At 40.9% G+C, this 22996-nt stretch overlaps 2 protein-coding genes across 8 annotated transcripts in view; both read left to right on the top strand.

Annotated features, from left to right (window-relative positions):
- Positions 1–16740, top strand: part of brd4 (bromodomain containing 4) — an 89296-nt gene extending 72556 nt beyond the window's left edge. For 2 of the 7 annotated variants that reach the window (XM_079834931.1, XM_079834926.1), the window contains 14 exons: positions 63–428; positions 520–648; positions 2045–2266; positions 2423–2643; positions 2813–3192; positions 5115–5225; positions 5337–5723; positions 9819–10547; positions 11028–11122; positions 11219–11375; positions 11741–11874; positions 11981–12186; positions 12274–12547; positions 14329–16740. In XM_079834931.1, coding sequence (XP_079691057.1) covers positions 63–428; positions 520–648; positions 2045–2266; positions 2423–2643; positions 2813–3192; positions 5115–5225; positions 5337–5723; positions 9819–10547; positions 11028–11122; positions 11219–11375; positions 11741–11874; positions 11981–12186; positions 12274–12547; positions 14329–14397 — 3480 coding nt within the window. In that variant the 3' untranslated portion in view covers positions 14398–16740. Of the gene's footprint in view, positions 1–59; positions 429–519; positions 649–2044; positions 2267–2422; positions 2644–2812; positions 3193–5114; positions 5226–5336; positions 5724–9818; positions 10548–11027; positions 11123–11218; positions 11376–11740; positions 11875–11980; positions 12187–12273; positions 12548–14328 lie in introns of all 7 variants that reach the window. The other 5 variants (XM_079834930.1, XM_079834925.1, XM_079834929.1 and 2 more) reach the window with 4 other exon arrangements.
- Positions 16741–17970: 1230 nt separating this feature from the next.
- Positions 17971–20863, top strand: pet100 (PET100 cytochrome c oxidase chaperone). The gene is made up of 4 exons (XM_079836580.1): positions 17971–18050; positions 18276–18362; positions 18452–18484; positions 20483–20863. The coding sequence occupies exons 1-4, from the start codon at positions 18024–18026 to the stop codon at positions 20570–20572; spliced, it is 237 nt and encodes a 78-aa protein (XP_079692706.1). The 5' UTR covers positions 17971–18023; the 3' UTR covers positions 20573–20863.
- Positions 20864–22996: the final 2133 nt, after the last annotated feature.

Here is a 22996-nt window from a genome sequence, read left to right as displayed (position 1 = left end):
TTTGTTTTTAAAGCTGCGTCTTTCTCTCCTCACGCGCTTAAATTTAAATTTTTCATCAGCAGCAGAGAAAAAGTCAGAAAAGGAAAGCAGACACCACGACACCTACGGCAAATGACCAGCTGAGCGAGTCTTCGCCCGCCGAGTCGAAGTCAGGGAAGACTCTGCCACGCCGGGATAGTACACGACCAAGCAAACTACCCAAAAAGGAGGCACCAGACTCCCAGCACCATGGGACAGTCGCCACTGGGACCCACAGCCCCAAGCAACAAGAACAGTTACGCTACTGCTTGGGCATCGTAAAGGACATGTACGCTAAGAAGCACGCAGCATACGCTTGGCCCTTCTACAAGCCAGTGGATGTGGATGCTTTAGGGCTGCACGATTACCATGACATCATCAAACATCCCATGGACCTCAGCACTATTAAGGTGAAAATACAGTTGCTGGATCTTTGTCGAAGGATGAGCCTTGTGTGCGCTCGATGTTTATTAGTTCAGTTTTCTCTTTTTGGTTGTGCAGGACAAGTTGGAATCCAGACAGTACAGAGATGCTCAGGAGTTTGCAGCAGATGTGCGGTTAATGTTCTCCAACTGCTACAAGTACAACCCTCCAGACCATGAAGTGGTGGCTATGGCACGCAAACTGCAGGTACTGCAAAAGACTGTGTACATCAGGGCTTGTGTGACAAGTTTGTTTGTTTTTTTTAGTCAGACGTCTAGTCGGCTAGTCAATGTTTGCCCACAGTAGACCATGTCAAAAGTCATCTCTACACCGCAAAGGTGGCACAGAATCTGACATGGCATGTTTATTTACACAAACATTTTTGTTTATTTTGGTGGCATTTTTGACACAATCTCCTGACAATTGACATTGAAGTGTGGAAGTGGTTGAGAAATGTTCCACTTTTTATAGGAAAATGCAGGCGTTCAGTATTGAAACTATATGTTAGAATTTAAACTCGGAAGTGGACATTGCTGAGAGTCTAATGTTGCGTTCACACCTGACGCGAATAAATCGCGCTATTCGCACAAAGTTGGACGCTTGAACATTTTGAGTTTACTCGCTTCATTTCCGCGTGACATTCACTTCACAACAGACGTGAATTCGCGTCATGGGAGGGGCTTCTGCCAGGCGGTTCGTCTCGTTGAGAAATGGCTGACATGGGCTGTGTTTATGTCTTTTTTGTTAAAATTCTACTGTTAATGTGTGGCAAAATGTAGTTTTAAGACTTTTTCAGGTGATAATGTAGTTGTTTAAAGCTCAAATCTGTGGTTTATTTATAAAGAGATCGCCTATTTGAACATTTTATCTGGCGTTTTCGGAGTTCGCCGATCAGCGGCGCTCCGCGCTCGTTAACCCAGGCAAGAGCAACCTTTTCTCGGCTAGTCCTTCAGACATTTGCCGCTGGCTCTGATGTCTCTGTGGTGTCTCGAGCTATAGTTCGTCTTGTGTATATGTAACGGGCGATTTTTGATCTCACAGATCTATAATTTGTTCCCTGGCAAATCGTCTAGGCTGAGGGCAAAGTGAAGTTTCATTCCTTTTTTTATTTTTAGGCTATTTCACTTTACGTTACCGTTGTAGCCGACTAGCACTGGCTTTGAATGTTTGACTGAATTGTTTGCTTTATTTCATGTATAGCTCATTATACCTTTTACTTATACTTTTGTATTATTGATCATACATAAACTTGCATTTAACAAAAAGAGACTGGGTTGTGTTTCATGTCATTTAATGTTATCACAGTGATAATCATATGCACACTTGTCTGAACCAGATATTAATATATGATTGATATAAATCAGATTTTCTCCTTATTGTTGTCACTACTAGAGCAAGCTCCTGATTGGTTAACGCGGCTCAAATATCCACCAAAGTTCAGATTTTTCAAACTTTCCACGGATCACGCGTCAAACATTCAATTGGTGCCGTGTCATTTGCGCGAATCGCACCGCAGAATGTCTATTTGCGTCTTTGCATTGACTTGCATCCGGTGTGAACGCACCATTATACTAGATCCTCAAAAGGTTCTCTCTTTTTGTAGGATGTGTTTGAGATGCGTTTTGCTAAAATGCCCGACGAGCCAGAGGAAATGCTGGCACCTGCTCCTGCGCCAGTGCTCCACCCGGCTCCTGTAAAGACACAGCCGCCCATGGGCCCAGCTTCGTCCTCAGACAGCTCCAGTGATTCCTCATCAGAATCCGACTCCTCCACGGACGACTCTGAAGAGGAGAGAGCCCAGAGACTAGCAGAGCTTCAGGAGCAGGTGAGTTAGATCTTTACTACAGCACTTCCCTAAAGAAGAGCTGGCCAGGAGATCGGTCACTAAATATACTGTGAAAAAAAAACTTTATGAAGATGTGATGCTCTCTACTGAGCGACTGTAATCTCCCTATTTTGTTTCTTCTCCTTTGTTGCTCAGCTGAAAGCGGTTCATGAGCAGCTGGCTGCCTTGTCCCAGCCTCCGGCCAGCAAACCAAAGAAGAAAGAGAAGGAGAAGAAGGAGAAAAAGAAAGACAAGCACAAAAGGAAAGCAGTAGTCATGCCTGCACTGGAGGAGATCCTGGAGCCGCCTCCTACCCTCAAGGTTCAAGGAAAGCCTAAGAACAAGGATCCTCTTCCGAAGAAGCCCAAGAAGCTGAGGTGGGCTAAGACATTTGATTATGCAAACCCATTTTAAGCAAGAAAGCATACAAAATTGCATGGTTTAATTGTTTTTATCAATTTGGTGAGCCATATAATTTTGCAGTCTACCTTTTAACTGTGTAGTGGTATGGAAAATGAGATGTTCTTGTCGTCTCATGCTCTACAGCAAAAAGGAGGGCGGTGGTAAGGGCAGTCGCTCCATGGCTCCCCCAGGTGCTGCCCCACCAATCCTGCAGCCTGTGGCAGGCCTGGATTCTGAGGAGGATCTGGGTCTGACTGGAGTTGCCGCAATGGCAGGCATGGCTGCTGGAGAGAAGTGTAAGCCCATGTCCTATGAAGAGAAGAGACAACTGAGTCTGGACATTAACAAGCTCCCCGGAGACAAGCTGGGCCGTGTGGTCCACATCATCCAGTCCCGTGAGCCCTCGCTCAAGAACTCCAACCCGGACGAGATTGAGATCGACTTTGAGACGTTGAAGCCTTCTACGCTGCGGGAGCTGGAGAGATACGTGTCGTCATGTCTTCGCAAGAAGAAGAAGCCTGCCGGTGAGGGATCAAGAGCATCACTTTACAAACCTTCTTTAACACTGAGACCTTGTTTACACTCATTAATATCGGTCAATCATGGTCCAACCACATATACTTAAATTGGATCAGATGATTGCCTGTACCTACCTAGAAAAAAAAAACTTGTTTTGGAACAATTATTACATTTTGCATGAGTAGCTGGTCCTAGAACAGGGGTTTCCAATCCTGCTCTAGAGTTGAGCTCCAACACACCTGCTTGGAAGTTTCTAGTGATCCTCAAGAGCTTGATGAGCTGATTCAGGTGTGTTTAATTAGGGATAGAGCTAAACTGCTGGAAGGTGGCCTCTAGGAGCAGGATTGGACACCCCTGTCCCAGAATGTAGTCTGGGACACATTAGCATTGACCTTTCAAATGTGATGTGTCCATATTGAGTTCCTGACCACCACAGAAGATGGTTTTGAGTAATTGCAACCCACAAGCTATGTTTACATGCACTCAAATAATCTTTTAGTAATTGTTTTGCCTTTGCGGATAGCCAATCACTGCCCCGCACGGGCCAGTGATTGGCCATTCAACTAGCCTGACTTACTCTTTTACTGGCCCCGGGCCATCGGGCCATTGCTTATGTCGAGCCCTGGTAATTGCATTCATTGTTCAATCGGTTTGAAAGGTCTTTATGCAAACACCTCAGTCGAGCCAAATGAGCTTGATCTGAATGAAATTTCGATCGGATTAGAAGGGCCGGTGTAGATCTGAAATAATCTGAACAGTAGGAAAAAATGAAGGATGTAAATGCTTGAATTCGAGTCTTATTTAAAAAATAACTTGCCCACCTGTGCAGTGCCATGATGCGGATGTTTTACGTCTTACGAATGTGCATGTTTATTTATATCTCATGTCTTGTGCGCTGTTCAGTGGAGGAGACTGGATATTTACTAAATATTTGTTTAACTCTTTCCCCACCAAACTCGGAATTTTCCGTTATTTGTGAAAACTCTCCCCTGTCAAACTGTTTTTTTCGTGTTTTCACTGTTAGATGCTAGGGGCGCTATTACACATCTGAATGGGTACAGAATCTCCTGATCAAAACACAGATGAGGAAGATGCAAAAAAAAACAAGCGATCGTATGCAAGCAGATGCATATATAAAATAACATGATCATCAACATTAAACATCATATAAATCAAAACTATCTAATATTACTGAATTAAATGTCGGCCCAGAACAAGCTATAGGACTGTGCAAGCATTAGGGGTGTTGATGGACTCGATCTACTCCAGCTGTGTTTGATCATCGTTCTGAATCTGGTCTGGATGTAGTCTTTGACAAAAACTTGATTTTCTCTGCTTTTTGTTCAAAATGTTGCTTTTTTTATGCATTGTACCCATATTTAAGTGTTGATAAAAAAGGAATGCATGAAACTAGAATAAAGCAGGGTTTTTTGTTGTTGTTTAAAGGCAGAGGGTCTGCTCTTTCTTTTGATATATTGCATGTTCAGATATTCATACAACAAAATATTATATGGGCCATTACATTTTTGTGAAAATGATGAAAAACCCTGGTGGTGGCTGGCAACTTTTTTTTTTAAACACTGGTGGGGAAAGCGTTAAAAAGCTCTTTTAAAAAATTAAACTTTCTTTTAAGATATGTTGTCAAGGAAAAAATTATTATCGCAGTGGCTTTCTCCGTTTCTGAATCAGTTTGGTTTTGTTCAGAATACATATAATGCTCATGCAAACGAATATGTAAATCAGAGTTCAAACAAACAGATTTAGTTAGTTAACAAATTTAGTGCATGTAAACATTGTGTCTTTCACACACTAACAAAACATTGGAAAAAGGTGTAAAAAGATTTACACTTGTATTTAATGCTGTCCATGTTGCATCACCTGAGATTCAATCGGTATGGGTTGTTGTTGATGGTTTAACGTCCTTCAGTTCCAGAGAAGTCCGTGGAGGCAGTGAGTGCTTCAAAGACAAAAGGCTCATCATCCGAGTCGGCCAGCAGCAGCGAGTCCAGCTCCTCAGAAAGTGAAGACTCTGAGCCAGGTGAGCCCTGCAGCTTGATAACGTCTGACCAGCTGAATTTCTAATGCATTTGCTATGTTAACAGATCCAAGAAGCTGCTTTGCATAAAGAATTTCTTCTTCACAAACTCAGGGATGGCTTCTAAGCCGAAGAAGAGAGGGAGGGGTGACGGAAAGAAGGCTCATCACCAGGCAGTGGCTCCGGGCATGCCTCAGCCACAGGTTCCCCATCAACCCCAGACCCCTGCGCTGCAGCCCAGCGCTCAGCTGAAACTGCAGCAGCATCCCTCTCCCGCCACTTACATGCCTCCTCCCGTCACCGCTCTGGAGCCCTCGCAGCTCCTGGAAAATCCCTTTGACCCTCTGGCCCATTTTGGCCAGCCCCTCATGCACCTTGCCCACCACGCCAATGACTCGTCATCCCCTGCGCCACCTCACCTCAACGCTCACCCTCCAGGAGGCCCAGTGTCGCCTGAGACGCACCCGTTCCTGAACCAGCACCCCATCCTCCCATCCCCAGGTGAGTGGAAACTTCATGTTTATTACATCTGATTTGATGTAGGGTATTTTTTCCAGGTCAAAATTGCGTTGTTGAGAGAAAGGAAAACTGATGTCGCTTCAGTGTGTGTATAAGTCACTTTTTATTATTACATTTAATAAATAGTGTAAAATACTGGTAAATCAAACAAAACTTTTACAAACATGTATTTTAGTTCCCCTTTAAATTTAAGGGGCAGGAAATATAAGTATAAAATAATGTAAACTAATTTACAAGTACAACCCCAAATTAGAAAAAGTTGGGACAGTATAATGCAAAAAAAAAAAAAAAGAAGTGATTTCTAATTTTACTTTGACTTGTATTTCATTGCAGACAATATGAACACAAAATATTTCATGTTTTGTCTGGTCAACTTCATGTCATTTGTAAATATGCATCCTTTCCTGTCATTCAGACCTGCAACACATTTCAAAAAAAGTTGGGACAGGAGCAATTTAGGGCTAGTAATGAGGTAAAATGGTTAAATAATGATGTGATTTGAAACCGTGATATCAACAAGTGATTGTAATTATGATTTGGTACAAAAGCAGCATCCAAGAAAGGTCTAATCCTTTAGGAGCAAAGATGGGCAGAGGATCACCAGTTTGCCAACAAATACGTGAAAATTATTGAAATGTTTAAAAACAATGTTCCTCAAAGAAAGATAGGAAGAGATTTGGATATTTCACATTCAACAGTGCATAACATAATTAAAAGATTCAAGGAATCTGGAAGAATTTCAGTGCGTAAAGGACAAGGGCGCAAGCCTAAGCTGAACAACCGTGATCTCCGATCCCACAGACAGCACTGCATCAAGAATCGCCATTTATCTATAAGCGATATCACCACATGGGCTCAGGACTACTTTGGCAAACCTTTGTCAAGTACCACAATACGTAGTTACATCCACAAATGCCAGTTAAAACTGTACTGTGCCAAAAGGAAGCCCTATGTTAACAGTGTCCAGAAGCGCCGTCGACTTCTCTGGGCTCGGAGACATCTGGGATGGACCATCACACAGTGGAAACGTGTACTGTGGTCAGATGAATCAGTATTTGAGGTATTTTTTGGGAGGAATGGACGCCGTGTGCTCCGGACCAAAGAAGAAAAGGATCATCCAGACTGTTACCAGCAACAAGTCCAAAAGCCAGGGTCTGTCATGGTATGGGGTTGTGTCAGTGCCCTTGGCAAAGGTAACTTGCACTTCTGTGAAGGCACCATTAATGCTGAAAAGTACATAGAGATTTTGGAGCATAATATGCTGTCTTCAAGAAGACATCTTTTCCAGGGACGTCCATGCATATTTCAACAAGACAATGCAAAACCACATTCTGCACACATTACATAGTCCTGGCTGCGGAGGAAGAGGGTACGGGTACTTGACTGGCCTGCCTGCAGTCCCGACCTGTCTCCAATAGAGAATGTGTGGCGCATTTTGAAGCGCAAAATGCGACAACGAAGACCCCGTACTTTTGCCCACCTCAAGACTTGTTTGCAGGATGAATGGGACAAAATTACACCTGAAACACTTCATCACTTGGTGTCTTCAGTCCCTAAACGTCTTTTAAGTGTTGTGAAAAGGAATGGCAACATTACAAAGTGGTAAATGCTTTACTGTCCCAACTTTTTTTGAAATGTGTTGCAGGTCTGAATGACAGGAAAGGATGCATATTTACAAATGACATGAAGTTGACCAGACAAAACATGAAATATTTTGTGTTCATATTGTCTGCAATGAAATACAAGTCAAAGTAAATTTAGAAATCACTTCTTTTTTTTCTTTTTTTTTTGCGTTTTCCAACGTTCCCAACTTTTTCTGATTTGGGGTTGTATATAATAAACATGTAGTATAGTGGCATTCATTATACACAACATTATAAAGACCAAGCCTAAACAAATTTAAAGTGAAACTGAAACTTTTTATATTTGTACAAATTGTACAAATAAACGCGTATACCTCTCTCAGCACAAATCCAAATGTGTGTGCTTTGCAAATTTTTTACGTGATTGATGTTAATTGAGTTACTTTTAAATATAATTTGCAGCAAGTTTGAGGGGCCAGTTGCATAAAATGTGTCTGGGGATAACAGTTTAGGACCCAAGACAACTAGTGAAAAATGAAGACCAAGAGTCAGGAGTGCAATTCATTAAAGAAAAAATGACTGAAGAATAGTTTGCAGTTTCATCAGCAGAAGCCAGCTTCAGGTCTCACAAGGAGTTTGTAGGCCGCGCTCCCTCTCTACCCGCCTATCGTACATACAATTTCTCAACAGTTATACTGTTTTTAAGGTCTGGCCACGTCATTACTTCAGTTTGAATGATTCTGATTGGCTAAGAGAAAATACAGTCATGGTAAATTTCCACACATTGTCAGTTAATTAGATGCACGTGTCCATAGATCACTTGTTGACGCTTTCACCCCGGAATTAGGCACGTAGTGACCTTCCAGATCTGGAGCAGGCGCCAGCTTGTCCAGAACAACATCCTGTCACTCTCCCTAGGATGCCCGTTTTACACCTTCAATACTGATCTGTAACACAGAATACTGCGGCCTCTCCAAGGTTGGAGTTGATTGAGCTCCAGTTCTGACCAGAAAGTTTCCCAAAACATACTGATAACATGTGCTTTCTCTCAGTGAGAGGTACAGACAGTATTCACCATAATTCTTTAGTGTTTCACTAATATAAAATATAATATAAAATGAAAGACCAATCCATATTTCATCTCTGGAAGTCGGGCTAAGTGAGTAAGCACCGTAACTGCACTCCTGGCATGTTAGGGGTGTGTGATACCTCCCAAATCCAAACACACGACTGCATGTTCTGCTATCAAGTGTTTAGCGACACGTCACACATCCCTAGCCCAGACCCTCAGTCACTCCTCAGAAGCCAAGTACAAACAACATGAAGAAACAAACAATCAGTGGTTCTATTGATTAAGTAATATCATAACTGGAAAGAATCATTATAATAATAAAGGAGGATAAATATTGATTAATGTTTTGATTATACATTTAATTAGTATATATAGGTAAAGCGGCAGGGAATTTCAGGACCCACCCCCTTCAAATGCTTTGACTTTTTTCCCCCCCTTTGAGACAGGTAATAACTGTCAGTATAATAAAACTGTAGATTGAACCAATTTGAATCGGAAAGTAAGACTTAATACCCCTTGACTAACTTCTAGTTGATCAGACTGTTTTTACTCTTAACATAAGCTTCGTTCAGACTGTCAGTCCAAATTCGATTGGAATCTGATCTAACGTTTGACTGCCCACACTGTGTATCACAACTGTTCAGATCCGATTTGTGTGTCCATGCAGTTCTTTCGTTTTCCTGAATATCTGCATTGGTTTCTCTGGCAAAGATGTTGAGTTGGTAGGCATAAGAAAAAAACGGCAACATAGAGGGGTTTGCAATAAAGATGTTGTCTTATTTACAACATGACATCGTGCGTCTTCTGAGGCAACGGCAGAACCGTATGAGGCTGGTGTGTGTGGCTTTATTCTGTGCTGTCGTTTCCGTCCCCGTTATATTGTCATTTTCTGCTCGACCCGCACTTTGCAAAAACAACTTTTCTAAAACAACGTCTGCCGTTTGTTTTATGTGGTGTGTGAGTGTCACATAAACCACGTGAAATCCGATCAGAGCGGTCAGACTTAAGCGGATTTCCAGAAATGCGATTTGAATAGGATTTCAAACCACATATGAAAGTCGGATTTCATGTGATTTTTGGCTGTTCAGACTTGCTAAATCTGATCGGATATTAACACAAAAAATGGGATTTGGTCTGACAGTCTGAACAAGGCTATAGTGGCTGTTTATTCAACTGGCCCCAGATGATTTAAAAAACACTTGTGTTCTGGAAAATGATGAAAAAAAATGAAAACATGTCCATCTATTCAATTTCAGTTTAAGCAATTGTACTATTGGTTAGACTACCACGTCACATTGGCAAAATGGTGCTCTGCAGGCTGCATGTTAAATGTTTGATATGTTCTGGTCATCTATATTGACGCCTTCCTCACTCGACCACGTTTTTGTGGTCTTCCTCTTTCTGTATGTCATTGGTTTACAGCCCTGCACAACGCAATGCCCCAGCAGCCTTCACGGCCCAGTAATAGGGCAGCCCCACTACCTCCTAAACCTCCGCAGCAAAGCACGCCCCAGCAGCAGCAGCAGCAACCCCAGCAGACCCTGCCGCAGCAGCTCCAGCCCCAGCAACCCCCTCCGCCCCAGCACCACCTCCCTCCTCACCTCCTGCATCCTCCACAGCAAATCCGCCAACGGCCGCTCTCTCCTCCCACACTCACTCCCCAGGGCCTGCTCTCCTCCCAGCCCCCACAGATGCTGCTAGAGGACGACGAGGAGCCCGTTCCCTCCATGCCCCTGCCCATGTACCTGCAGCACCTGCAGCCAAACCGCCTGCAGCAGCAGCCGCCGACGTCACTAATGCAGTCTCTGCAGAGCAGGCAGCAGCAGCCGGGCCAGCCGTCTCTGCTGCAGTCAGTGCAGGTTCAGTCTCAGCTGGGCCCGCAGACCTCGCTGCCCCCACCGCAGCTCCCCGTTCAGACTCAAGCCCAGCCGCCAGCGTCGCACCAGCCCTCCCCGCAGCTCTCGCAGCATCAGGCCAGACACATGCAGCACTCGCAGCTGGGCTTCTCTCAAGGCCCGGTGCAGACCACGCAAACGCAGTCTAGTCAACACAAGGTCTCCATGTCCTCCACGAAAGCACAGCAGATCATCCAGCAACAGCCAACACAACATCACTCTCCACGTCAACACAAGTCTGACCCTTATAACTCAGGTAACACAACAGCCTTGGTTAAAAAAAAAATTAAATGCTGAAATGTATCATCACTAATTTTAGATTTTCTTAATGGAGTAACTTTTCCAGCAACTATTTATTTGTTTATTATTGTTTAGTTTTCTTTGTGTAGTGAATGATTATCACAATTTGTGATGTTTTTAGTTGGTTTGTTTTGTAAAGTTGAATTTTTTAAAAGCTGCACTGTATAAACATTGTATAACTATTTATCTATATCCATCTACCTATCTACCTATCTACCTATCTACCTATCTACCTATCTACCTATCTACCTATCTATCTATCTATCTATCTCTCTATCTATCTATCTATCTATCTATCTATCTATCTATCTATCTATCTATATATATATATCTATATATATATCTATATATCTATCAAACAGGTATTTTTGTGTGTGTGTGTGTATTGGACAGCATTGCAAGTACTTCTGTTTCATTTGTGTCTATATTTTGACAGCACACATGCGAGATAACTCCTCTCCGCTCATGATGCATTCCCCTCAAATCTCTCAGTACGCTTTAGTCCACCAGTCCCCTCCTCAGGCCAAAAAGGTCAGTACCGTTTCCTTTTTCTTGCAATGATGAATAGTTTGTGGTTTTATAGATGTGTGTTCGGTGGGGTATAACTGAAGCTTTGGTTTGCTACAGGAAACGCAACGAGGTCCTTCAGCTTTGGCTGGCATTAAAGAGGAGAAGCTGCCCCCGTCACCTGTGATGCGCGGTGAGCCCTTCAGTCCAGCCATGAGACCAGAGCCTCACAAACACCCTGAGAGCAAACCCATAATGCAAGGTCACAGCCAACAGAGTGAGTGAAACCGAGAGTTTCAAAGCATGTGTTTATTTTAAGCACACTTTGTGCTGTAATGCTGATATTCAATATTGCATCAGTCTTGTTTGAGCTATACTGATTTTGTTATAAACAATAATAGGTAGGGTTTTTTTTTTTTTTGGATTAATAAAATTATTATTTTACAAGCATTGCACAGACTAAAACCTGGTCTAGAACAGAGTATGTAAAACGCTCTGCAACCCATCTTTGCTTGCACTACACACTGCTCAAATACTCTGTTTCAATTTGTTTGTGGCGTTCTTCCAGTGTGAGTGCAGTTATACTAAATATTGACAATCTTGAGGAGCGGAACTAACTGTTTATCAACCCCTTTTTAATAGCAGATATGAAACCACTTGAAAGTTCCCGTCCTGTCATCCGCTCCTCTGAGCAGAGCGGTCCACCTCCTTCCATGCAGGGCAAAGAGAAATTCAAACAGGAGTCCAAGACATCTGTGGCACCTAAAAAGGTACAGGTGGGTGGAAGGGACAACTTTGTTTTACTTTCCCATGTATACAACTGTAACATTTCTAGAATGTTATGTTGTTTTCACGCCTCGTAACATATCGTTTTGTGCCCAGGATGTGAAACTAAAGAACATGGGTTCCTGGGCGAGCCTGGCACAGAAATCCACCTCCACTCCCTCGTCTGCCCTGAAGTCCTCCAGCGACAGCTTCGAACAGTTTCGACGTGTGGCCCGAGAGAAGGAAGAGCGAGAGAAGGCCCTGAAAGCCCAGGCCGAGCAAGCTGAGAAAGACCGTCAGCGCAGGGAACAAGAGAAACTTCGGTAAGAGAGCAGACAATCTTAATCTAACTTGTCTATTTTAATCAAAGGTCATGTTTCCAGACGTTGTCTTTGTCTTGCTCTCTGAAGGGGACGAGATGAGGAGGACTCCATTGAGACGTCTCGAAGGCCCCAGGAGGAGCCCCGCAGGCGGACGGAGCAACCGCAGGTTCAGCCGCCGCCGCAGCAGCAGCAGCAGCAACCGCACCAAACTCAGCCCCAAGCCCAGAACCCAGCCCAGCCGCCCTCGGCCCCGCAACCTTCCCAAGCCCCGCCCCACTCCCCCGCCGCCTCCCAGAGTGCACTTGACCAGCAGAGGGCGCTCGCACGTCGTCGGGAACAGGAGAGGAGGAGGAGAGAGGCGGTGAGTTACAGCTGCACCTCCCTCGTAACACACACTAGGGTTCAAAAGTTTAGGGTCTGCAAGAATTTATTCCTGTGATGATCAAGCTGACCCCAAACATTTGAGTAGTATTGTCACTCAAGATGAGTATGAGGTCTCTGCGGAACAAAAGTGGGCGTTTCTAAATTTGTGGGTGTTTTCAAACTGATGGGAGGTCCTGGAGGGCCACTGTCCTGCAGAGTTTAGCTCCAACCCCCAATTAAACACACCTAAACCAGTTAATTAGTGTTTAATTAGGGCCTTGTAGACACTGATTAGCTGGTTCAGGTGTGTTTATTTGGGGTTGGAGCTAAATTCTGCAGGACAGTGGCCCTCCAGGACCGAGTTTGGAGACCCCTGCCCTAAACCCTACACACACAGTGACGTGGGCAAATCAGGTAACAGTGGAAAACACCCCTCTGTTTATGGCCTGGCCCACTGATCTGGTAACTCCTATTACTATCCTGCAGAGACCGATACTTTTTGATTTTGATTTAGTTTTAGTCATAGTCTTTTGACTAAAATGCCATTTAGTTTTAGTCATATTTTAGTCACCTGAATTGTTTTTAGTTTTAGTCTAGTTTTGGTCGACTAAATCTACAGTAGATTTAGTCTCCTAAAATCTAATGAGTTTAGTTAAATTGTAATACTTTAAGCATTTAAGCATTACATAACCGACTGTCACTTGAACTGACATTTTGACATAATTTTGTTTTTGACATTAAAAATACATGAAAGAGAGTTTTTTTTAAAAACATCTATATAGTTTTTGTAACTTTGTATTTCTGTTTTAGTTAGTAGGCCATATGAGGTTAAGCTAAAGCTTCAAATAAGTTTGTTTATTTATTTTTAATTTCAGTTAACATTTATTTAATTTCAAGTAATGAAGATTTTTTTTTAATGGTTTTAGTTAACTATTATAACCCTGATACTTTATTGAATGCATGTCAAATACTGGTCTTTCCTCCTGACTATGAATTAAATGGGAATGAAATTAAATGCAGTTTATTGTGTAACCAAAAACGAATATATAATGCGTGACTTTTAATTATAAACAAGCTCGAAATACACATTGACTCTTATTTTGAAATGCATGCGGCTCTGTTGCAGTTGCAGGAGCTCATTCAAGTACAGGAGATGAAATATGCATTGTTACAACCGTCTAAAACATATTACTATAAAAACATCGTAAAGTAAACATTGTCATTATTCATCAGCATTAGTTCATAAACACTTGCCTGGCATAAATGTGTGTTATTCATTGATTGTGAGCCGCTCTGGAGCGCTGGATTGGGGATGCGTGAGCCTGTAGAAGCACAACAGCGCCGTGTTTTCCAGCCGTTAGATCAGTTCAGATCAAATGTGCGCATCGGTTACACACGACATCAGTTCTGACTGAATCTCTTCCCTAATCGTCCCTCCCTAACATTTTCGTCTCGTTTTTATTTGTTGACGAAAATGACAGTTGATTTTCGTTATAGTTTTTGTCATCCAACACTAGTTTTTATTTAGTTATCGTCTCGTTTTCGTCAGTGAAAAAAGGTGGATGACGACAAATTATTCGTCAACGAAATTAACACTGCAGGATAGGCAGTAGCAGTTGAACTGGAGCAATACGGTAGTAATAAAGGCAAATGTGTAATTATGCTCTTCAATTGCTTTTCCTTTAAAATATGCATGTCATCTAAGATTCCATTACCAGCCCAAAATGTTAAGAGTGTTGTAAATGTGTGTTTTAATTTTGCTTTTCTCCACCTCTGCAGATGGCAGCTACTATTGACATGAATTTCCAAAGCGATTTGATGGCTATCTTCGAGGAGAACTTGTTCTGAAGTGCGAGAGGATGAGATAAACTGCGAAACAAAAGCTCATGGATTCCTCTCTAGACGGACAGAATGAACTGAAAAAAAGCAGCAAGGGAAAAAGACCCCATCTGACCACAAGAAACACTGAAGAGGCTGAACTAGCGATGGATAAGCTGAGGCCCTGAGAGGGAAGGGAGGGAGGCTGTAGCTCTCCTTTTGCCTTGGCAGAAAGAGGGACCCTCACACTGGGGCGGATGGCACCTCCTGGATTTGCCATTGTGACCACGGCGGGAAAGAGAGGGACTTGCGTGTGTGACTCTTAATTCAGAATGTGGGAGCAATGGACAATGCGGTCGCCGGAGGAATATGTGAACGACAATAACATGTACTGATTCTCTAGTTGCGGCGTCCATCGACTGCCAGATGTCTGTGGGGGAATAGAATACGTCTTTGTTTCCTGTTTGATTTGGTTTCCCTCCCATCGTTTCGTTTTCGCTATATCCTTTCCCCCTCCCTCCCCTTTTTTCGCGAAAACACGCAGGCAAATGGCAGGATGGGATCGGGGGCACTTAGATGACCTTCCTCGGGAGAGGAAGTACAGCTCGCCTTACACCTCTGACTCGTAAACACGAAAACACAAACAATATTCACCAGGGGCTGTGACAAATGACTAAACATGGTGTGTTTCACACTGTTATCATGTGCAGATTTTTCATTGTAGGATCTACTGTAAAAAGGTATTTTCTTAATTACTGTTTTGGTTGATTGGTTGGTTGTTTTTTTGTTTTCTTTCGCTCTCTCTCTTTTTTTTTTTTTTTTTTTTTTTTTTAAATATTTTTAACTCTCTTACCAACACCTTACCCTCTGATGTCTATGCCAAACACCCATATCCTTTTATGCTGATAGCCGAGACTCGAAACGCTTCACGTAACATGTCTTTCTAAATATATAAATATATTTTCTTGTTCTCCCCACTCGTCATTAAAAGTTTAGGTAGCCTTGTAGAAAATAAACCCTAATATATGCATTATTCTGACAAGTGTTATTTGAGGACAGAATCATGGAAGATATACTTTCACTGCTCACGGTTTTCATGTCTCGCCACGGGGCCGGAGCGTTGACCCACACGGGGTGGTTTCTGAGTGTCGTTTAGTTTGAAATATAATTTAAAGAATACTATTTTAAGTGTATTATACATACAGAAGGAAAACATGCGACTCTGTGCAACTGGTAGACGTTCGCGCTGTCGTCACGCGAACACCAGGCCAACGCGACGGAGCTCTCAGCTGGTTACTGCATGACTCCTCTTTTCTTTTCACAGATCATTTTATTACAACGGCCCGGAGAGAGATCTCTGTACGCTGTGCTAGATATAATTGCAAAACGTCTGAAAGAAAAAAAGCTACAAAAAAAAAATCAAACCGTTCTGATTTATCATTGTTCTTGTTCAATTATAGTGGATATGTGTTCTAATTCTGTTATTTGACTCGGCAAGGGGGGCGGGGGGGCACAATTCGAGACCTTGGCAGGTCCTCTGAGTTTTCTCTTATAGTGTTTTCTCCAGTGCCTGTATTGTATTGCGATTCTAGTTGGCATATATTGCGTTCTGGGAGGGCGAGGGAGGGGGCACGGTTGGACGGGGAGGGGAAAATCGGGGATTTAGGTGCGAGAGCTTGTGTTTAAAAGACAAAAAAGGAACGTAAGCATTTTATATTTTACCCATTTACAATATTCAGGTTTAAATCTAGTTTTAGCTGGACTTCTTAAGTATACACACCGAACAACTAGTTTTTCATTTTCTCGAAACTGCTAAGAGGACATGTCTGATCATCATCGTGTGTGTGTGTGTGTGTGTGTGTGTGTGAGTGCGTGCGTGCGTGTGTCTGGATGTTTGGATATGTACGTCATGTGGCTGGGGAGGGTGCTCTTACCCGGAGGTTTAAATCACAACACTTCATTTAAATATTGCTTTGCAAACTTGTTTTCTTCTTCTTCCTCGTGAAGTCCACTTATATAAATATCTATTTTTTTTCCTTTTTCTTTGGTTAATTTGGTCTGTACAAGTTAAAAGAAGAGCAACACTTCATTCCTTCAAGCCTTTAAATGTATTTTCTTTTCCATGGTAACAGTTGGACATTATGTGCCATAGATTCGGATTATCCGGAGAATGTGCTGACCTGCAGCTCAGCAGAGAGTTTGCTTTATTCAGGTATTTTGTTATTTTCTTTTGTTTTGTTTTTTTTTGTTGTTTTTTTTTCTTTTGGGTTTGTTTTAACATTTTCCTCGATTACTGTTTGGTATGTGCGTGGGCTATCGAGGTCAATGGTTCAATCTGTTTATGATCATGAAATAAACTCATCTCTTTTATAGAAAATTAAAATGAAACAAAAATGAGTCTGTCTCTCCTTTTTATAATTCATCACAGTCCATCTTTACACACAATGCATCTGTAATATCTCTTCAGCTTGAGTTGAGCGGGTGGAAAATGGTACAAAGAAACGTGTGCCTTCATATGCAGCATCTGTTGTACAAGCTCACAAGAAAATGTAGGGTCATATTTCACCTCAAAATCAAGTTTTCAGAAAATAAAGGCCATTTAGGGCCATTTAAGATTTCAATACAGAGGATTTAATGTGCTTTTTTTTACAAAATGAGAACACTGTGGAATATTAGAGCCTCGGTCACCATTCACTTCCGTTGTCAAAACATGTCTTTCTGCTTAATATGTGACCCTGGACCACAAAACCAGTCATAAATCTCTCGGGTATATTTGTGGAAATAGCCAACAATACATTGTTTGGGTCAAAATTATTGATTTTTGTTTTTTTTTTATGCCCAAAATCATTAGGATATTAAGTGAAGATCATGTTCCATGAAGATATTTTGTAAATTTCCTACCGTAAATATGTTAAAAATGTTTTATTGTTAGTAATATGCGTTGCTAAGGACTTCATTTGGACAACTTTAAAGCTGATTTTCTCAGTATTTAGACTTTTTTTGCAGCCTCAGATTCCAGATTTTCAAATAGTTGTGTATCTTATCCTAACAAACCATACATCAATGGAAAGCTTGTCTATTCAGCTTTCAGATTATGGGTAAATCTCCCTTATGACTGGTTTTGTGGTCACATATATCACCTAATGTGGTCCACAATACAAAGTCATACAGCTTTGAAATAACATAAGGGTGAGTAAATGATAGCATTTTTAGGATAACTATTTAAATTCCTTTTAAATGTCATTAGATGCGGTTAAGTAGAGGCGAATGTTGGTCTTGCAGTTTGATAGAGCAACTATCGTACAGTGTATCTGAAGTAAAGTTACTGTATGCTTACATCATCTTGATGTACCTGCATCCGGTCAACTATTGCATGCTCTTTCATAAGCCTGCAGCTGGCTTGCGCAAGAGGAACGAGTCTGCTGGAAGAGGGTTTATTTTTATTTTTTTACCCATTTATTTTTATTTTTGCATTAAACATCATCTTTTGTGAATAAATTCACACACAAAAAAATACACACCGCTCTCCAGAGAAGTATTTCCATTGTGCATGACACTGTTAGCCGTGACGGCGCGTTTTTAGCGGCGGACTTTTAATTTGACATCTTGAAAACAGGAAGTGCCTGAATGCGTGACTGACTGTCAAGCTGTAGGACATGGGGGTTAAAATAGAGGTTTTTAGGGTAAGTTTGATTACGTTTAGACGTGTAAGCATCCCGGTCTGTTTAAATAAACATATATACACAAACTAAACCAACTTTGGGGAGAGAAATATGTTTTTAAAAACGCTTTAAACGTCCCAATTTGCTAAACACTATAGCTCATCATCACTGCCTGTCTGTGTGAATAGCCACTGCGAAACAAGTGAATATCTCTGGGTTTGTAATGTTTTATTTTTTATTACACAGATGATGGTGTATCTGTCGTTTCCAGTGGCGATGTTTTGGGTCTCAAACCAAGCCGAGTATTTTGAGGAATACATCGTGAAGCGAAAGGTTTATAATTGCCCTAATAATCTCAGTCAGTTATTATAGTAGTATTCATATAATAACTAAATGTTAATATTGTATATTTTATTATACAGAGGGAGATTTTCCCACCTGATGAGAAAATGCATGTAAGTATTTCCTTCAACTGTAATCAAACCGCTTTCATTTTGGTGGTTGCAATGGTTAGATTAACAGATATTTGGGTAGATTACTAGTCAGCAGCAACATCCCATTAGAATAACGCTGAAGCCTTTATACACTGCCCGGACAAAGAAAAGTTTGGACTTTAAAAGGCAAATGCTTAAGAGTCAATGATTGGATCATTATTGCAGTGATTGCGATGTTTCTAGCATGTTATATGTTTGGCAACAGTTCTTCTAACCCTATTTGATGGAGTGTGTAGCTTTTCATTTCTTAAACAACCATATAGGAAGACACATCATGGCCATATTGCAGGAAATGTCAAGATGCATCAATTTTTGGTCAAGATCTTGTATTGACAATGCAAGAGTCCAGCACTCTGTAAAGTCTCCTCCAGCACATCCCAAAAACTTTTTGTTTCATGTGTGAAAATGATCCTTCATGCCTGATGAATCTTGACATTGTCATCCTGGAATATGGCCATGATGTGTCTTCCTACATGGTTGTTTAAGAGATGAAAAGCTACACACTCAGGCTTAGAAGAGCTGTTGCCAAACATATAACATGCTAGAAACATCATAATCACTGCAATAATGATCCAATCATTGCCTCTTAAGCATTTGCCTGTATAAATCCAAACAGCCACTTTATTTTTGGCTGAACAGTGTATGTGTGTATATACACTCACCTAAAGGATTATTAGGAACACCTGTTCAATTTCTCATTAATGCTATTATCTAATCAACCAATCACATGGCAGTTGCTTCAATGCATTTAGGGGTGTGGTCCTGGTCAAGACAATCTCCTGAACTCCAAACTGAATGCCAGAATGGGAAAGAAAGGTGATTTAAGCAATTTTGAGCGTGGCATGGTTGTTGGTGCCAGACGGGCTGGTCTGAGTATTTCACAATCTGCTCAGTTACTGGGATTTTCACGCACAACCATTTCTAGGGTTTACAAAGAATGGTGTGAAAAGGGAAAAACATCCAGTATGCGGCAGTCCTGTGGGCGAGAATGCCTTGTTGATGCTAGAGGTCAGAGGAGAATGGGCCGACTGATTCAAGCTGATAGAAGAGCAACTTTGACTGAAATAACCACTCGTTACAACCGAGGTATGCAGCAAAGCATTTGTGAAGCCACAACACGCACAACCTTGAGGCGGATGGGCTACAACAGCAGAAGACCCCACCGGGTACCACTCATCTCAACTACAAATAGGAAAAAGAGGCTACAATTTGCACGAGCTCGCCAAAATTGGACAGTTGAAGACTGGAAAAATGTTGACTGGTCTGATCTGTTGAGACATTCAGATGGTAGAGTCAGAATTTGGCGTAAACAGAATGAGAACATGGATCCATCATGCCTTGTTACCACTGTGCAGGCTGGTGGTGGTGGTGTAATGGTGTGGGGGATGTTTTCTTGGCACACTTTAGGCCCCTTAGTGCCAATTGGGCATCGTTTAAATGCCACGGCCAACCTGAGCATTGTTTCTGACCATGTCCATCCCTTTATGAACACCATGTACCCATCCTCTGATGGCTACTTCCAGCAGGATAATGCACCATGTCACAAAGCCGGAATCATTTCAAATTGGTTTCTTGAACATGACAATGAGTTCACTGAACTAAAATGGCCCCCACAGTCACCAGATCTCAACCCAATAGAGCATCTTTGGGATGTGGTGGAACGGGAGCTTCGTGCCCTGGATGTGCATCCCACAAATCTCCATCAAATGCAAGATGCTGCTATCCTATCAATATGGGCCAACATTTCTAAAGAATGCTTTCAGCACCTTGTTGAATCAATGCCACGTAGAATTAAGGCAGTTCTGAAGGCGAAAGGGGGTCAAACACAGTATTAGTATGGTGTTCCTAATAATTCTTTAGGTGAGTGTGTGTATGTATATATATATATATATATATAAAGAAGTGAGATGCAATGCCACATGCTCTCTTTTACATGTGCCGTTTCTCATTCTGGAACAGAGGCAAGAACTGGAGGATTTCAAAGAGCGCATGAGAAACCGGAAAGAGCAGAGGATGCTGAAACAGATGGCCATGAAGTCTGAGGAATGACAATAAAACATCACATGCACCCTTGGGATCAAGCCTTCATGTGTGACATGGAAACACTGTAATGCTTCTCCCAAACTGTCAGACCATAATTAAAACTTTAATGTGAATAAACGGGTGGGGAAATGTATATATTTTTGTACATATACAAGTATTTAAACGGATACAGCTGAGGGGGTTTGACTTCATTGTGTGTAACTTTACTTTCTAAATCAATAAATAAGAACACTTTGTTTTTGCTATTGTTGTTTTATTTCCCAATTGAAAATGAATAAAAAGTCATTTCTTTTTTAATTTTGTCTGCTGTGTGTGTCATATTTTTTTAATCAATTATACATTTGGTCTTAATATATTTTCATGTTGTTAAAGGGTGTTATTGAAACTACATAACAGATGTTTGCTTAATGGAATAATTTGGATTCAAAGTTCATCTCAATCGACAGCATTTGCGGCATAATGCTGATTATTATAAAAAATAATTCAGACTTGTGTGTTTTCCTTGTATGTTTAAAAAAGCAAAAACTGTTAGTGAGACTCATACAATGGAAGTGAGTAGAAGATATCAACATGAATTCTTATGTTAAAACATGTATTTAAACATAATATTTTATAGAATTTAACACTTAAAGAGTTTATTGTCATATGTACGGGAATGCAGTCTGTTACACCATACAATACAATTCTGGGTGATGTAATTAATTTTATGAAGATAATTTAAAAAATAATAATTTTCTGTCTGATGCAACACCTTTGAAAACAGTGAAACTGTGTGGCAGTAATGACTGGAGAGTAAAGCGCTAGTGGAGGCAGGGTGATGATGCTCATAGATACAGCCTTTGCTGATGTCGGCACACCTCACTGTCCTCTTCAAGCTCAACTTCACACTATATAAACATGCAGTATTAACCATACACACAGTTAACATAATGGCAGAGGTTCCTCAAACTCACCTGTAGCAGTTTTATTTAAGCCAACATATAGACACAATGAGCTTTGGTGTTCGCAGTAAATATGCCTTGGAAAGTTGAAATTTAAAAGATCAATACCTTTGATATAATGCAAAAAGCATTTGGCCATTATAAACTTAGAGTAGTTATATTTTTTCAGTTCTCTTTTCAGTGCTATTGGAGTTTATCATGCAGGATTTAATTCATCTTAAGTGTCACCACACCCCCTTTTTCTCACATATACATGAAAATTCAATATTCAAAATTAAATAATTCAAGAATGTTTTAATATAGACTTAAGATTGATCTTGCTTTAAAGAAGACAATTGGCAGATTATTATGGAAGTGCAATAAATTAAGAAAGTGAAACAGAAAAAAGTTAAAGAAATTTGAGTTTATGAAAATGTGCAATGTAAAAATATAATTTATATAACATAAAACATGTTGGACTCTAAAACTGCAAGAAAATTAAAGCCAAAAGTTGTGTTCCAAATTTTAGGTTGATATCTCAAAAAATGAGCTTTCAGTAAGATTTTGTTTGGGCGCAGTATCAAACTTTTTTCCAAGCTCCATTACTGACCATATAAGGGCACCTCCATTTCCATATAGTTTGAGTGATCTGAACCATGTATTTTCATAATTTCCATACAATTTATGAAGTAGACATCCTACTCAGAAGTAGAATGGGCAGTTTGGCAGTATTTGATTTGAATTCAACCTCTAATAAACACATAAAAAGAACACATATTGGTGTTATAGCTCACCGCCACATCACAAATGGAGAATCTAGCATTTGTTTCTTTATATCTAAAACATTTTCAGACCCTTTTTTCTCATAAAATTGAATGCATGTTATCTTTTGAACTCTCGGCATGAAAACAAACTGTGGTTTCTACCAATCTTTTATGATTTTTCATTTTTCGTCGCTATTTCAAAATAAAGGTCTGAATACGCCTTATTAGTATGAAAATATTCTTGTTGCAAATTGATAAATTACTGCTCCTCTGTAATATATTTAGAAAATCAGTCACCCAATATGAAAACTGTTAGATTGTAAGCTTTAAAATTATATATAGTTTGTCAAGGTTAGTTTAGGTTTAGTATAGGATATTAGTATTTTAAATATGTAACGGATTTGGGCCCACCAGTGGGACGGTGACACTTTTGGGTTAATTAAGACATTTTTCACACAAATGATTAATCAGTATTGTTTACACACACACACACACACACACACACACACAAAGAATTTGTCCTGATGACAGGAGTTTCCAGTGCAGAGTAATATTATTTGAATAATACAACGCACGACACACATTCATGACACATGCATGAAATGTGTTGTTATATTTAAAAGTGTTAGACAGTTCTGCAAGCACTGTACATGCACCTAGTCTAATAGAACTGACTCACCCTCAAGCCATCCTAGGTGTGTATGACATTCTTCTTTCAGACAAATACAATCTGAGTCATAATATTA

Source organism: Gobio gobio (genome assembly GCF_949357685.1).
Source record: "Gobio gobio genome assembly, chromosome: 1".
Classification (NCBI taxonomy): domain Eukaryota; kingdom Metazoa; phylum Chordata; class Actinopteri; order Cypriniformes; family Gobionidae; genus Gobio; species Gobio gobio.
The sequence above is the reverse complement of the archived record's forward strand: the minus strand, read 5'-3'. Positions and strand labels throughout refer to the sequence as shown.